Source organism: Brassica rapa, chromosome A10, assembly GCF_000309985.2.
Source record: "Brassica rapa cultivar Chiifu-401-42 chromosome A10, CAAS_Brap_v3.01, whole genome shotgun sequence".
NCBI classification, from domain to species: domain Eukaryota; kingdom Viridiplantae; phylum Streptophyta; class Magnoliopsida; order Brassicales; family Brassicaceae; genus Brassica; species Brassica rapa.
The window spans coordinates 16,251,971-16,267,050 of NC_024804.2; the positions used below are offsets into that span (position 1 = coordinate 16,251,971).

The 15,080-nt window shown below is 34.5% G+C and overlaps 3 protein-coding genes and 1 non-coding gene across 5 annotated transcripts; 1 reads left to right on the forward strand and 3 right to left on the reverse strand.

The window, feature by feature from the left end:
• Positions 1-3,921: 3,921 nt before the first annotated feature.
• LOC103846348 lies at positions 3,922-5,566 on the reverse strand. The gene is made up of 3 exons (XR_004452780.1): positions 4,588-5,566; positions 4,413-4,511; positions 3,922-4,337 (listed from the first exon to the last, which is right to left on the reverse strand). It is a non-coding gene; the product is annotated as an uncharacterized LOC103846348 (transcript).
• On the forward strand, positions 5,564-8,635 carry LOC103846349 (probable glucomannan 4-beta-mannosyltransferase 11). The gene is made up of 9 exons (XM_009123259.3): positions 5,564-5,827; positions 5,911-6,009; positions 6,193-6,445; positions 6,579-6,689; positions 6,957-7,093; positions 7,337-7,450; positions 7,673-7,872; positions 7,966-8,157; positions 8,245-8,635. Exons 1-9 carry the CDS (start codon positions 5,564-5,566, stop codon positions 8,390-8,392), a joined length of 1,518 nt encoding a protein of 505 aa, XP_009121507.1. The 3' UTR covers positions 8,393-8,635.
• Positions 8,636-9,314: 679 nt separating this feature from the next.
• On the reverse strand, positions 9,315-11,523 carry LOC103846350 (glycosyltransferase BC10). Its single transcript, XM_009123260.3, has 2 exons — positions 10,390-11,523; positions 9,315-10,009 (listed from the first exon to the last, which is right to left on the reverse strand). The coding sequence occupies exons 1-2, from the start codon at positions 10,945-10,947 to the stop codon at positions 9,350-9,352; spliced, it is 1,218 nt and encodes a 405-aa protein (XP_009121508.1). The 5' UTR covers positions 10,948-11,523; the 3' UTR covers positions 9,315-9,349.
• Positions 11,524-11,754: 231 nt separating this feature from the next.
• LOC103846351 (plastidic glucose transporter 4) lies at positions 11,755-15,037 on the reverse strand. 2 transcript variants are annotated; one of them, XM_009123261.3, is made up of 14 exons: positions 14,875-15,037; positions 14,385-14,658; positions 14,182-14,299; positions 14,032-14,099; positions 13,750-13,882; positions 13,567-13,666; positions 13,354-13,466; positions 13,178-13,271; positions 12,950-13,103; positions 12,682-12,828; positions 12,539-12,612; positions 12,372-12,460; positions 12,167-12,281; positions 11,755-12,086 (listed from the first exon to the last, which is right to left on the reverse strand). In XM_009123261.3, the coding sequence occupies exons 2-14, from the start codon at positions 14,629-14,631 to the stop codon at positions 11,904-11,906; spliced, it is 1,635 nt and encodes a 544-aa protein (XP_009121509.2). In that variant the 5' UTR covers positions 14,632-14,658; positions 14,875-15,037; the 3' UTR covers positions 11,755-11,903. The 2 variants fall into 2 exon arrangements, with proteins under 2 accessions (XP_009121509.2, XP_009121510.2); XM_009123262.3 differs by lacking the exon at positions 14,875-15,037 and adding an exon at positions 14,728-14,772.
• Between the last annotated feature and the right edge of the window lie 43 nt (positions 15,038-15,080).

Below are 15,080 nucleotides of genomic sequence, written 5' to 3' on the forward strand. Positions count from 1 at the left end.
TCAAAAAATAGTTTAAGATATTATATATTGAGTATCTGAATAAAAGCTAAATTTCTTATCTTGAAAATCAGATATTTATATTTTTGTTTTCATGTTATACTCACCAATCCATCATTGATATTTATAACTCAGTATGTTTTTTAAAAACTTAGTTTTAAGTAATAAACGAATTTAATAAATTAAATTCATCACCTATAATGTTCTGTAAACTATATTTGAAAACTCTCTAAAATTATATTTTAAGCATAATATTATTATTATTTAATTTAAGTTATTTTAAACATAATATATGCTAAACCAACTTAAATTATATTTACAATAGGACCATCCTAAACCGGTTAGTAAACCAAAAACGATATTAAACCAACATGAACCAATACCTGATTCGGCGAGGAAGGAAGTGTTTCGGGATAAACGCTTGAATGGTTATTAACTGAAATGGTTTGATCATGAAAGAGTTAGTATGAATATTAACAATAAAATTATGGATTAGATTAATTTAAATTTGTAAGAATACCTTTGAGTCTATGAAAAGCAATTCAATTCCCATGAATAAGTTTGACTTTTGGAAGTTGCGGGTTTCCCAACAATGAATCCACCTTACAAAAGTTTGTTGTTATAAAAAAATATCATTCAAGGTCATTAAAGGTTTCTGGGACGGCAAGAGTTGATGGTGAAACCATTTTTTTGCTCGAGTGCTTTGAAATTTTCCTTAATAGTGTGAGGTTGATGTGGATGGAATAATAAATTTTATAGGGACTTTCTTGATGTAATACTATACATTTTTTTTGTTTAATGTGGTATTTCCATTTTTTATATAATTTACTACTATTTTAAGATAGAAGTACATTTAAGATAGATGCTTAAATCTTAATATACTTTTTCATTTTTTAAAATGTTTATTTCTATTTCTTATATTTTATTTACGTAATATCTATATTTTATATTTTAAAATAGATATTTAAATATTAATGTACTTTTTTCCATTTTTTAAATTGTGTATTTACTTATATTATATATTTTACATTTTAAGATAGATGCTTAATGCTTGATGAACTTTTTCCATTTTTTAAAAAATTGTGTATTTACTTATTATTACATATATAATTCATATATTATATATTTACATTATTTACTTATTATTTATTTTCGTGTATATGTATTTCCATTTATTGTACTTTCATTTACTTAATATCTCTATTTTACATTTTAAGATAGATGTTTAAATCTTAATGTACGTTTTCCATTTTTTTTTTAAATTGTATATTTCCATTTTTTTATACTTTCTATTTACGTAATATCTATATTTTAAATTTTAATATATATTTTTAAATCTTAATGTAATTTCCCATTTTTTAAATTTAGTATTTACTTATATTATATATTTACCTATTATTTATTTTTCTTTATATTGTGTATTTCTATTTCTTATACTTTCTGTTTACTAATAATTTTATATTTTAAGATTGATTTACATTTTAAGATAGATGTTTAAATACTAATGTACTTTTTCTTATACTTTCTATTTACTTAATATCTATATTTTACATTTTAAGATAGATGTTTAATATTTAATGTACTCTTTCCATTTTTTAAAAATTGTGCATTTACTTATTATTGTATATATAATTCGTATATTTATATATTTATAATATTTAATTATTATTTATTTTTCTATATATTGAGTATTTTGCTTTCTTATACTTTATATTTAGTTAATGTCTATATTTTATATTTTAAGATAGATGTTAAATCTTTACGTATTTTTCCATTTTTAATGTAAAACGGCAATGTTTAATAGAAGAACTTGGACAAATAGTCAAATAGTTATATTATGTTTTTTTTTTCTTTTTTTTTTATATAAAATGGTAATGTTACATTATGAAGATAAACCGTTTTTTAGTGAACAATGGTAATCTTACATATGTTAAATGTAAATTTTCCATTTTTTTATGTTGTATATTTACATATTATTTTTATTTTTAAATGTAAAATGGCGTCTACATATGTTTAATGTAGTATTTCCATTTTTATGTTGTATGTTTTACATATATATATTATTTTCGAAATTATATATAATGTTTTCTATAAAACGGTAATGTTACATTATGGAGATAAGCCATCTTTTTTTTAAGTGAAAAATAGTAATCTTACATATGTTTAATGTAGTTTTTCCATTTTTTTATGCTGTATGTTTACATATTTTTTTACAATTTTCGAAAATAAGTAATATTAAAATGTAAAACTATATTTTATGCCACGTGTCATCTTTCGGGAGGAATTTTTTCCGCTGATGTGGACGCCCTATGGAGCTATTTTATATTTTAAGATAGATGTTTAAATCTTTACGTATTTTTCCATTTTTAATGTAAAACGGCAATGTTTAATAGAAGAACTTGGACAAATAGTCAAATAGTTATATTATGTTTTTTTTTTCTTTTTTTTATATAAAATGGTAATGTTACATTATGAAGATAAACCGTTTTTTAGTGAACAATGGTAATCTTACATATGTTAAATGTAAATTTTCCATTTTTTTATGTTGTATATTTACATATTATTTTTATTTTTAAATGTAAAATGGCGTCTACATATGTTTAATGTAGTATTTCCATTTTTATGTTGTATGTTTTACATATATATATTATTTTCGAAATTATATATAATGTTTTTTATAAAACGGTAATGTTACATTATGAAGATAAGCCATCTTTTTTTTAAGTGAAAAATAGTAATCTTACATATGTTTAATGTAGTTTTTCCATTTTTTTATGCTGTATGTTTACATATTTTTTTACAATTTTCGAAAATAAGTAATATTAAAATGTAAAACTATATTTTATGCCACGTGTCATCTTTCGGGAGGATTTTTTTCCGCTGATGTGGACGCCCTATGGAGCCTCAAAAGCTCCCTTTTATTAGTAGAGATTATTATTATGTCCTGTTTAATAATAATTTTAATTTCTAGTACGCAATTGAAAATAGTTGTAGGTTCAGTACAATTTTCTGATATACCCAATAGCCCATTTAAGAAATGGGCCTTAATTGTCTTGATGCAAACACATGCCAGTCCTGGGCTTCGCTCTTTCCTGAGTCGGTAGGTGTTGTCCACTTCCGGCCCGTTGGTATTTCTCAGCCCTTAATTCGCCACGTGGGAACCTTTTTTTTTTTAGTGCAAAGACATTCCACATCTGACTTAATCTCTCTGGACATTTTCTATTTTATTTTCTCGTCGGTATATTATTCAACTATTCTATAAGAAGACATATAATGTATGTACGTTATAAGTTAGAATGCGATTATACAAAGAGCTTTGGATTTTTTTTTTCTTAAAAGGATGGAACATAGAAAGTTCATACTTTTTCTGCATAGTTGTTGCTGTCGATATATTTCATGTTACTAAGTTACAGATTTACAGTCAACAATCCAAAATTAATTGCAACTTTATAAGAACGGGACGTTACAAATCATTCAATGCAATTAGGCGAATACGTACACCACTGAAAGATAATCTTTCAAATCAATCAAGTCACTAAAGAGTCATTAGAAAACTTGTTTCCGGTCATAGTCATTATAAATGAATCTTTCCTACGTACGAAATACTTAATGAGGGAAGAGCCTTCGGTTTTCGATTTGTAATTTCAGAGACATCATTAATTGTTGTTGTTCTCAAAATCACACAATTGCTTATTTTACTGCGGTTGTTTGAATTCATTTTGATTTTCGAGGTTATGGTTAGAGCAAGTCCATTGGTTAGAGACCCTTATGGGCTCTAATGAATAAATTAATAATTAATTTTGTGAATTTAAAAGTTTAGAACTTTTGTTAGTCTAATTAATTTTCTCATCATCCAATGGGAGAACCTCATTAAGGTTCTTAAATTTTTTTTTTTTTTTTTTTGTAACTCAGCTCAAGTTCATGCAGCAGAAAACACAAAGAACTTGAATGAAACTGATTTCAAGAAGCTCCTTTACAAGAAGAACACAAGTGGTAATGTTGATTGCTAGACAGCTCAAACAGTATGAGTGAAATGGGAAACAAATGAATAGTTTTATAACCCTGGAATTATTATATTTTCTTTGTCATCTGTCGTCATCTTTGAACCAGTTAAGTAGCACATAAACTGCAAAACCTAGAGCAGATGCAGCAGCAGCCGTAAAGACAGCTACCTGTACTGAGAATGATGAGGCAAAAGCTTCGAGAACAAGTGAGTTCCACGTTATGTACAATAAGGTGGAATAAACAGAACCCACGATCGCACCCACCACCACTTGACTGGTCGTGTGTAATATTAACGTGAGTGAATTCTTTCTCTTCTGGGAGACCCTTAACCATATCTGCATGCATATTATCACCAGTAAGTGAGTGAATTCGTTTATATGGTTCTGCTACAATTTTTCATGAAAACTTACAAAGTAAGAAGCCAAAGCAAGGATGAAGCCAAAGACGATTAGCGATCATAACTCCACATTCCTCACTCGAATCAAATCCCAAAACAGAGTATCACAAATCTAGATTGAACCATAAGAAAACTCAAATCGACAAATCAAAAAAATTAAGACTTTAAGAGAGAGGTGAGAGCAGTACTATTTCTCAAAAGCGCGTCCATCAGCAGTGAGAGAGAGGACGCGGTGAGACAGACGACTAGGACTGAGAGAGAGGACGCGGTGACACAGACGACTAGGACCGAGAGAAAGGACAGACCCATGGAGACGACGGAGAAGATGGGCCGACGGAGTCGCCGGAGTTTGCGAAACGGATCGGTCGGAGAGAAGATCGCTCAGAACGAGACGGAGACTCCAAGAGACTAGATTGTCTTTGGTTTCATCGAAACCCCGACCAAAGGAGAGAGAGGGACAAAACAGAAGCGGTGCAACGAGGGAGTGACACGTAGGCGCCTCTTACCAGTTCTAAAAAGCCTGAATATGGCACCGGTTCTCTTAATTTTGGGTCTTTTTTATTTTTTTTTTTTCACCTTTTGGGTTTAGAACCCTATAGGAACCCATTGATGGAGTTGGTCTTAGGGGTTAAAATTAGTTTAACTAGTACATGTTTTACATTTAATTTATCTATAAAGAAGTTTCGTCCAACTGCGTGACGGCATTGTACCGTTACATGCGTAAAACTACCACGTGAAAATTACAGTATAATTTTAAAAAAGCGAGACCGAGTGAAGCCTTTTGTTTGGTCCTTTTCCCATTTTGTTGTTCCCACTAGCTATGATAATGCTCAATATGGGGTCCACGTAATCCGGTAAAACGACGACGGATACCAATAAAAGACAAAGTTATTAACCCAAAGATAAATTAATTAATTCAACCCAAAAAGAAAAAGAGAATCTCCCTATAAGTCAGTCATTACGTTATATAGACAAAATAAACCCATCATATCATCTTCCTATACACAATTCTATATCCCCCCCCCCCTCGTCTTGATATATGAGAAGAAAAATATTTGTCTTTCAATTGCGTTAAGTTCCATGGAAGGAGAGTACTTATGAAGATGCAGCTGCAACTTTCGAAACGCTTGAATCACATAATTGTCTGAAGAGTTATATTCAAGCATGGAAACTATGTGGTGGTTGAGACAAACGAGGAGTCTACTTATAGTTCCAGTCTTCAAATGTTTAGTGGCTATATGTTTGGTCATCTCCTTGCTAGTTTTTGTAGAGAGTGTCTATATGAACATTGTAGTACTTTACGTCAAGCTTTTGAAACGCAAACCTGAGAAGACCTACAAATGGGAGGCAATGCAAGAGGACATTGAGCAAGGAGGTCAAAACTTTCCCATGGTTCTTGTGCAAATCCCAATGTACAATGAACGAGAGGTACTTTAATATAGTTATACGAATTAATGATCAAGTATTCAATTATAATGATATGGAACTTCGATTTTGTTTTGAATCCACAGGTCTTTCAATTATCCATAGGTGCTGCTTGCAGACTCATATGGCCATTGGATCGACTAATCGTTCAAGTTTTAGATGATTCCACTGATCCCACCATCATGGTACATATAAATGATTGTGTTCAAATTAAAAATAAGCAAACACTTAAAGTCTTTTTTTCCTTTAACTAATTGTAAAGACACACAACAAATTCTTTTTGTTTCCTTTTTGCTTTTGCCTTTCACTGGTCATAAAGACAATGATTTAGCTATTAATACTCCAAATGTTTGATGTCTTAATCGCAGGAAATGGTGAGCATGGAGTGTGCTCAGTGGGCAAGCAAAGGAATAAACATAAAATGTGAGAGGAGAGACAATAGAAACGGCTACAAAGCTGGAGCTCTTAAACAAGGTATGAGGCATAGCTACGTCAAACAGTGCAACTACATTGCCATCTTCGATGCTGATTTCCAGCCAGAGCCCGATTACCTCCAACGCACTGTCCCATTTCTCATCCACAATTCGGAGCTCGCTCTTGTTCAAGCTCGATGGAAATTTGGTATGGATTCACTTAATATTTAATTTTGACAATTGACATAAACATGTGCTTCTACTGTAAATTGGGTTTGAGATAAATCAAGTATTACAGTTATAATCATATGTGTTGTTAATGAAAATGTTTATTGGTGCAGTGAATGCAAGCAAGTGCTTGATGACTAGGATGCAGGAGATGTCCCTCAATTACCATTTCATGGCAGAGCAAGAATCCGGTTCCACTAGACATGCCTTCTTCGGTTTCAATGGTAACATCCCTATCAACATTTATTTAAATACTATTTCCTCTGCTCCATTTTTTTTATAAATTCTGTACTATTTATATTCTTATTTTCTCTAGAATTATATTTAGTTTCATAGTGTCTTTAGCTATGCTAATAATCGCTAAACCAAGCCAAATGTTACTGTATAAAATGTATTATGTTTATATTTATTGGCTAAAATCAAATATTAAAAATATAATATAACTCAAAAACCAACTTAATATCACAAACAGTATAACTGGAGTTTTGCAGGGACTGCTGGTGTATGGAGATTAGCGGCGATGGAAGAAGCCGGAGGTTGGAAAGATAGGACCACCGTTGAGGACATGGACTTGGCCGTTCGTGTTGGTTTACACGGCTGGAAATTTGTCTTCGTCAACGACATTACGGTATATTTCAATTGTTTTCTTTGTTGGACTATAGTTAGTTAATGATTGTGTCCAAACATATTCGTCACATGTGTAGTTTGCTTTGCACATACTTTATGGAAAGTTGAACATGATTGTATAAAAAATTATATCAACAGTATGATAACGTGCACATTCCGTTGCCATAATATAATAATGTATTACGTGTGGATGTCAAATAAATAAAATTTTTTATATACTATAAGAAGATAGTGGTTATTGTAGGTGAAAAGTGAGCTACCAAGCCAGTTTAAGGCTTTCAGATTCCAGCAACATCGATGGTCATGCGGTCCAGCTAATCTCTTCAGGAAAATGACTATGGAAATTATTCACAATAAGGTAGTACTTTTCTAACTTCATTATTTCATTTTTGAGATAAAGACGTGCCCGAAATTTTGGTGCCAACCGTCTTTTATTTATGGCAAATATATATTTTTACGAGAGACAAACACCCAACGCACGAATGCATGATGTCAATTTCAGTTTATATTATGGTTAAATGATCTTTAAACAAATAAAAATAACGTTTTGGTAATGCATGTGATTTGCTAATGTGAACAGAGAGTAATGATTTGGAAGAAACTGTATGTGATCTACAGCTTCTTCTTTGTACGGAAGATCATAGTCCATTTCTTCACTTTCTTTTTCTATTGCGTCATTCTTCCTACGAGCGTATTCTTCTCCGAAGTCAAGATTCCGACTTGGTCAACTATCTACCTTCCTTTTATGATCACTCTCTTCAACGCCATCGCCACACCAAGGTTAGTGCATTCTCCTTTCATATAACCGCAAGGTCCGCAACATGTTACTTGTTCAGGTTACACTATAATATTGATATGAAATTATTTGTGTAGATCATTCTACCTCGTGGTTTTCTGGGTCTTGTTCGAGAATGTAATGGCTATGCATCGGACTAAGGGAACTTTCATCGGATTACTCGAAGGAGGAAGAGTAAACGAATGGGTCGTCACCGAGAAATTAGGAGATGCTCTTGAGACTAAGTTACTTCCACAAGTGAAAAAACCTCGCAATGGGATTCTCGAAAGGTAATTAATATCAAAGCCAAAGGTAAATAATGTCTCTAAAAAAGTTAAGGATATTAACTTGTTAAACAAATTGTTTTTTGTTTGCAGAGTAAACACAAAAGAGATGATGGTGGGGATATACATACTGTCTTGTGCATGCTACGACTTTGCATATGGGAATACATTGCTATACATTTATCTATCCATGCAGGCTCTTGCATTTATTATATGTGGATTTGGTTTTGTTGGAACTTAAAATGTACCTATATATTAGACATCTTACTCTAACCAAGAAAATAACATTGTAATATATCTGTTACATATTTAGCTAAGCACTGCATAGACTGAAACTGGTAAGAGTATAATTTCTTTTTCTAGGTTATAGAATTCAATACTATCTTGGCTTTATATTTGTACAATGTGAGTTCTTCGGTATGGATGGTGTGCCTAAGATTATGTACAGTGTAACTTGTGGAATATCATGATGATTTTAGATTCACTTATTTCCTCCACTTCTGTCACGTTCATTAACAATTTTTCTTCCATTGTGTCTGTCTTTGTGTCTGGTTCCTATTCTCTTAGTGTCCCACCAATTATAATCTTTTTGGTGAGTCTAAAGTAATGTCTCCATCATCTTCCTCAATTATTTTGACAACTTGTAAAGGTTTTTAGACTTAAGTTGAAAGTCCCTATGTAAAGACAACACTATTTGTCTTTTTATCAGGACAAAGAATATATACCATCCCATAAGACAAAACTATTAAACAACCAAAAGTTAGGGTACTTTCACAAACTTTTGAAAAGTAAAGGGATCGATTCTTAAATTTAGAAGACTGAGAGCATCTGCATCAGTGAACCCTCCATGGGGTTCACACAGATTTCCAGAAAAAAAAATATTAAAATAATAAATAGTGTTAGACCTCATCTTTTCCCAGCTCTTTCCACTGAACCTCTGTCCAACGAGTTCAACACTGTTTCGCGGGCTCCACGATACGTGGTAGCCCGCGATTAGTTCGATTATTTTTTTTATTTTTAAATCAAACAGTAAAATAAAAATAATAATAAAAATTTAAAAATATGAATCCCAAGAAAAGTTCACTGATGCAGATGCTCTGATGCTGATGCCCTTTCAACATTATTGCCATATGCTGTAGGCCTAATATCCTGTATATCAAGTGTAGTAAAATTCCATTTTTACGAAACACTAAAGTAATTAGGGACCAAACCCAAGAACTAAAGGAGAGATTCTCAACAAGGGTTCTAAAGTCTCTTTGGTGAATTTTCTCGCAAATAAGACACATTTCGAACTTGTAATATTCTCACTATCCTTACCATAATACGGACACTTATCTGTAAACCGGATACGGTTAAGAAACTCGTCGGTCACATCAGGCCAAATGAACCGGGCAGGATGTGGACCGGCTCTGGACCAATCAACCCAAGTCAAGCTCCGGTTCGCGCTCATCTCTCCATGCAACATGTGAACGAATGTCGGGATATAATGCTCGTCCATGTAACAAGGCGGTTTACAATACTGATCGAATATCTTGTAATAAACCGTGTCTTCGATTATATGAAGAGCAAGCTCACGGGTTGTTTCAAACCATTGTGATCCTTTTCGCCAATGTGTGATATTGATTTGTGGATACATTTTGGGGTTGTAACGGCCTCGACCGGGAGTTCTTGGATCGTCGAATGAGCCGATGTAGCTGAGATTAGTGCCGGTTAAGTAATCGTAGATGGTTGTGAAGTTGAAGAGTGGGATGCAAGAATCGGACAAGAGGACGAATCTTTGGTTTGATTCGTCGAGGAGAGCGTTGGCTAGGAGTCTTCTCTCTGCGTCTACCATTGTTGATGTTCCCCAATACACTGCCTGTTTCATAAGTATGTCACGAAACACCATTAAATCAAGGTTATTAATTATTAATTATTTTATCAATACAAAGTATATATACGGTTCAAGAGGTTTTAGGGTTTTTAAATCTAGTTTTGTTATCCTTTAAAGTTATTTACTCAAGATTAATTAGAATACACACGATTTCTTATATGTTTATCAATTATTTAAATCTGTAAAAGTCACTAAACCTAGTGAAAATCTGTAAAAGTCACTAAACCTAGTGATGGGTTCATGCAAGGGTTGCAAATCAAGATATATGCACATGCTACGTGAAAAAACCCATCTTGTCAAATCTAAGAGATGTATGTAACCATTGGTAGAGTAATGATACAGTAGTAAGAAGTTAATATTATCACCTGGCTTGGGATTCTTCTTGAGTAGAAGACGGATGTTTCAGGGTAATGTTCTTGAAAAGATGGATTAGTATGAACATATATTGAATAAAACCCTTCATGTCCTTCAAAAAACTTATCCCACAAATCAGCCAGTGGGAGTCCGCCACCTGTTAAAAACATGAAAGCCACTTTCACAACAATCTTCTCATCATTGTTATGTCTCCTCCAAAACCATGATGATGAGGATGATGATGATGGTGATGATAATGACGAGATCTTGGAGAAGAGTTCTTGATCAGTCATGTTGTGTTGAAGTAGTCGTGTTTGTGACTCTCGTTTGATCTCCATCGTTGTTGAGTGGTTGAATAGTAATGTGGACCATAAGGTTTGGTGTGTCTTCGGCGCGGACATGTGGAAGGCTTTTAGTTGTAGACAAAGGAAGAGACCAATAGAGAAACCGATGATAAAGAAGAGTGAGCGTAAGACATGACTCCCATTATGTAAGAGAATCAACCTCACGGGCTTTGAGATGAGTAAGTGTTCTTCTTCTTTCTTGCTCTTTTGATCAGTGATGCCCATGGTGAGAAGAGGGAGAGAAAAGTGAGCTGTGATCGGTGAGGATTTTGCAACAGTTACTATAAATGCATAATTACAAGTTGTATGAGAATATACAAATGGTTTTTGGAATATACAAGTTGTAAGAGAAATTACTGTAAATGGTTTTTGGAGTGTATTAGAATTTAGACAAAGTCAAATGAAGACGTTAACAGGGTTGACTGTGGAAGGAAGGGGAGAGAAGTATAACCATTTTTTGAGTGAACAAACATATATAGCGTGTTTGATACGAAACTTAGGTTTTAGATCTTTAACACTAGTGCTTACAATTTGACGAAAATTTTATCTTGTCCATAAGACGGGGAGTAAGAGGTACAATAGATTGCAGTCCAAGTAAAGGTGATGAATGGTGGTATTACAAAAAAGAAAAAAAAGTAGGAAGTGTGCGCTAAATGTTCGGTGCAGACCTCTACGTAGTCGAGGAGCAAGATTTCAATATTTCATGCCTAATTTTAGGTGCACCTAAATGTCACTGCCAGAACTTTCCCCTCCCTCTTTTTTTTCTTTAGGCAAAATAGTCAAATACGATTTAATTGTTCTTCTCATGATAGATTAGTAAATATAAAATCTTAAGGACTAATTATTACTTTGCTTAGTAGAGGCAAAAGTAAATTAAAAAAAAGACCAGTTAGGCTGGGGAATTCTTACTTGTAGTTAGCTAGAGTTGTTTAGACCATTTATTTTCGGCACGATCAGTTCAATATGTTAATCAATCGTTAAAACTATTAGCTTGGAAAGAGAATTATATGGTGGGAAAGGAAAGCCAACATGTAGTGATGAATCGATTTCTCGTTATTTGATTGATTACTTAGTCCATTGTACAAGTTATTAAAGAGCAACAAGAGTAGACCGAAAGAGAGATAGCTAACTAACAAGATCAATGATGAAACAAAGTGGTATTGATTTCATTTTTTTTAATTTTAAGCTCCGGAGGTAAGAGCAAGCTCTATTTCCTCGAGTGACCGTCCTTTAGTCTCCACCACGTTTCCTGCAATGTACATGACGGCAAGGACACACACTCCTGCGAATCCCAAGTAGACACTGCTGATTCCGAATTTAGTCACAACGCTCAAGAAGTAGAGTCCAATCACAAAGTTTGAGATCTGTTGGGAAACAAGAGAAAAAAAATTAGAAACAGAGAAGGAACTCTGTTCTGAACCATAGAATTATATTATATATATACCCAGTGCATGCCGAGAGAAAGAGCGACGGCTTTTGCTCTGATCCTGGATGCGAATATCTCTGGAAGCAAAAGAGCCGGTACTGGGCCAGCACCAAGCGAAAATGACAGGACATATCTGGTTAAACAAACGAGCATAAGACTCGGTCAAGTCTGAAACAGAGAGGCTCTTAAGAGTGTCGAACACATAAGAGATTGATTGACTTACAGAACAGTTCCAACAACAGCAAGAGTGCCAGAATATGCAGCAAGAGCCTTCCATGTGAAGGACAACGAGAGCAACAGCATAGACAACGCCTTCCCCATACAGAAACCAAAAAGTTTAAGTTAGCCCCCATTAGGCACAAAAATGACAATGCAGGTTGAGATTTGTACCATTCCACCAAAGCTAGTAAGTAGAAGACTTTTCCTTCCCATTTTGTCCATCAAAGACGAAGCAACAGCAGTTCCTGATACATGATTCTTATCAGGTCATTTGTTCGATGGAACTCAGTGGGAACAGAGAAGAGAAAACAAACCAAACACGTTTGATGCTCCAACAAGAGCACTGGCTGCAACATCAGATTGGATTCCGGCGCTGCGGAACACAGATGTAGAGTAGTACACAACTGCATTTATCCCAGCTAACTGCTGAAACAAGAAGAGCGCCGCACCAACGCTTACAACTACAAAAACAAGAAGTTGAAAGAAACTACGTAAATAAAAGACCAATCCAATGAGAAACTTCTTAATCTGTTTCCTTTTAAAATAAGAAAAACAATGAATCTCTAGCAAGTCTTGCAATACCTTTCCAGTAGCGGCTGCTGAATAGATCAAACCATCCTGCCTCTGGCTCAGAAGTACCTTGGCCAGAGTTTGATAAGTCACGCACTAGTTCAACCACTTTTTCTTTACCATACAGAGTTTTGATAGCCTTTTCCGCTTGAGTAAGTTTTCCTTGCTGCAAAATTGATTTCCCTGATTAGTCAAAATATGATTTCAGTTAAGTGTGTGAGTTGCGTTCCTGGAAAGTACCTGAACGAGCCACCTTGGGCTTTCTGGAGAAAACCCCATTCCTATGGCTAATAGAACGGAAGGGATAACTGCAACACCAAACATCGTCCTCCACCTACAAAATCATGAGATCAAAGTTATAAACACAGTATGAAACCCAATATATTGTTCGGATGAATAAAAAAGGATTGACATACCATAGAGGGTTTGCTGCAAGGGGTAATCCAGCTATCAAGGCTGCGAGTATTCCAATACATATGAACAACTGGTTCACAGATCCGAGTGCACCGCGAATTTCAGTTGGTGATATCTGATGCACATCATCACACGCTTCAGCACCATAACATATATAAGAAATGACTAACATCACAAACTTAAAAAAATTAGAAAACTCAAGAGTTAAAAACAACCTCGGATATGTAAAGTGGTACAATGGCTGATGAGATTCCGATTCCAACCCCTGCGAGCAGACGTCCCACAATCATAGTCTGCACACTCTGAGCTGTTGCACTACGTAACAAACAAAAGAGAGAAAATGCGTTAAAAATAATCACTTTATAAACTTCCCATGACTTAGTACTTGAAAAAGTTACCATAAGAAAGCTCCAATAGCAAGCGGGATAGCATCCAATTGAAACGTTCTTGTCCGTCCGAATTTGTCAGCTAATGCACCTCCGGTGAAAGAACCGACCGTTGCACCAGCAAGCAACGCGCTAACAATCCACCCTGCTCAGAAGCAACCACAGAGAGCATACCAATTAGAAGCTAGGCTACCAATGGTAACACGAATCAAAATGATGTCAAAATTTTCCAGTTGAAGTAGCATGATGATACACACAGATGATTACTCTCAATGTTTATATTTCAAGACTTGCCTTGCAAAACAGCATTATCAGCGATACCAAGATCCTTAGCAAGGTACTCAAGAGCACCGTTAACAACCCTGATTCAAATCCAATGGATGTGATTCTATCAGTAAAAAGATTCATAGACTCAAATGTTAGTTACTCATATATCATACATACCCGAGATGATAACCAAACAAGATAGCACCAAGACAAGCAACACCAACGAAGGGTAAAACCGTCCCTGAGCTTTTTCCTTCAGATCTCAGAGGTATTGCTTCTTCTTCGTCACCACCACCTACAGTTCAATCAACTCCAAAGTCAACCAACAAACATCTATATAATCTACTAACAAGTTGCTAAGCAATCAAACTATGACGAACCAGAGGAGGCTTGTGCTCTAACCGATCGAGCTTTGACCGAGGAGAGACTGTGAATCCCGTTCTCAGCGCGAGCAAGCTTCGCTCCCATGGCTTTCGAGGCGGAAGAGTGGAGTTGTGCGAAGTAAGAGCCGGTGGAGAAGCGAATTCCGGTAGTAGTCGCCGATCTGCTGACGAGGTTAGAGAAGCTACGTCTCTGAAACGCAAACGCGGCGTTTCCTTTAACAGCTGCGTACGTTGACGATTGCATTTTTTTTTAAATCTTAGCTTTTATAACCTGCGACGAAAAGAAAGATAAGTCAAACACATCGAGAGAGGATCGCATTAAATCAAACGAAATTGTTACATTGATGACGATCGAGACTAAACGCTCTCTCTCTCTCGATCGCGACTGGTTAACCAAAATCGAGTTTTCAACTTCAGATTTGAAAAAAAAAACGAACGAACAGCATAGGGAGAGAGAGACTAAAGCGAAATTCGAGTAGGAAGCTACCAGAGAAACTTGGGAGACTCCGCGGAGAGATTGAGATGATACTCTGAGAGCGAGCTTTATCAGATATTTTTGATGCCGATACAGAACCTCACTTCATAGCTTATTGTCGTTTTCAGAAACATTTCATTTCCATATATTAAAATAGTTGGAAATTATAGTTTGGAATTTTATGTAATAATTTATATTTATCTTCATTATCTACTGAA

Bases quoted from the DNA above. Each gene is read 5' to 3' on its own strand.
- LOC103846349 (XM_009123259.3), top strand. From the start codon at position 5,564: ATGGAAACTATGTGGTGGTTGAGACAAACGAGGAGTCTACTTATAGTT. The intron at 6,446-6,578 runs GTATGGATTCAC...TTATTGGTGCAG, and splicing joins TCAAGCTCGATGGAAATTTG to TGAATGCAAGCAAGTGCTTG. The intron at 6,690-6,956 runs GTAACATCCCTA...GGAGTTTTGCAG, and splicing joins TGCCTTCTTCGGTTTCAATG to GGACTGCTGGTGTATGGAGA.
- LOC103846350 (XM_009123260.3), bottom strand. From the start codon at position 10,947: ATGGGCATCACTGATCAAAAGAGCAAGAAAGAAGAAGAACACTTACTC. The intron at 10,010-10,389 runs GTGATAATATTA...CTTATGAAACAG, and splicing joins CAAGAAGAATCCCAAGCCAG to GCAGTGTATTGGGGAACATC.
- LOC103846351 (XM_009123261.3), bottom strand. From the start codon at position 14,631: ATGCAATCGTCAACGTACGCAGCTGTTAAAGGAAACGCCGCGTTTGCG. The intron at 14,100-14,181 runs GTATGTATGATA...GATTTGAATCAG, and splicing joins TTGTTTGGTTATCATCTCGG to GGTTGTTAACGGTGCTCTTG. The intron at 12,282-12,371 runs GTAAGTCAATCA...TTGTTTAACCAG, and splicing joins GCTGTTGTTGGAACTGTTCT to ATATGTCCTGTCATTTTCGC.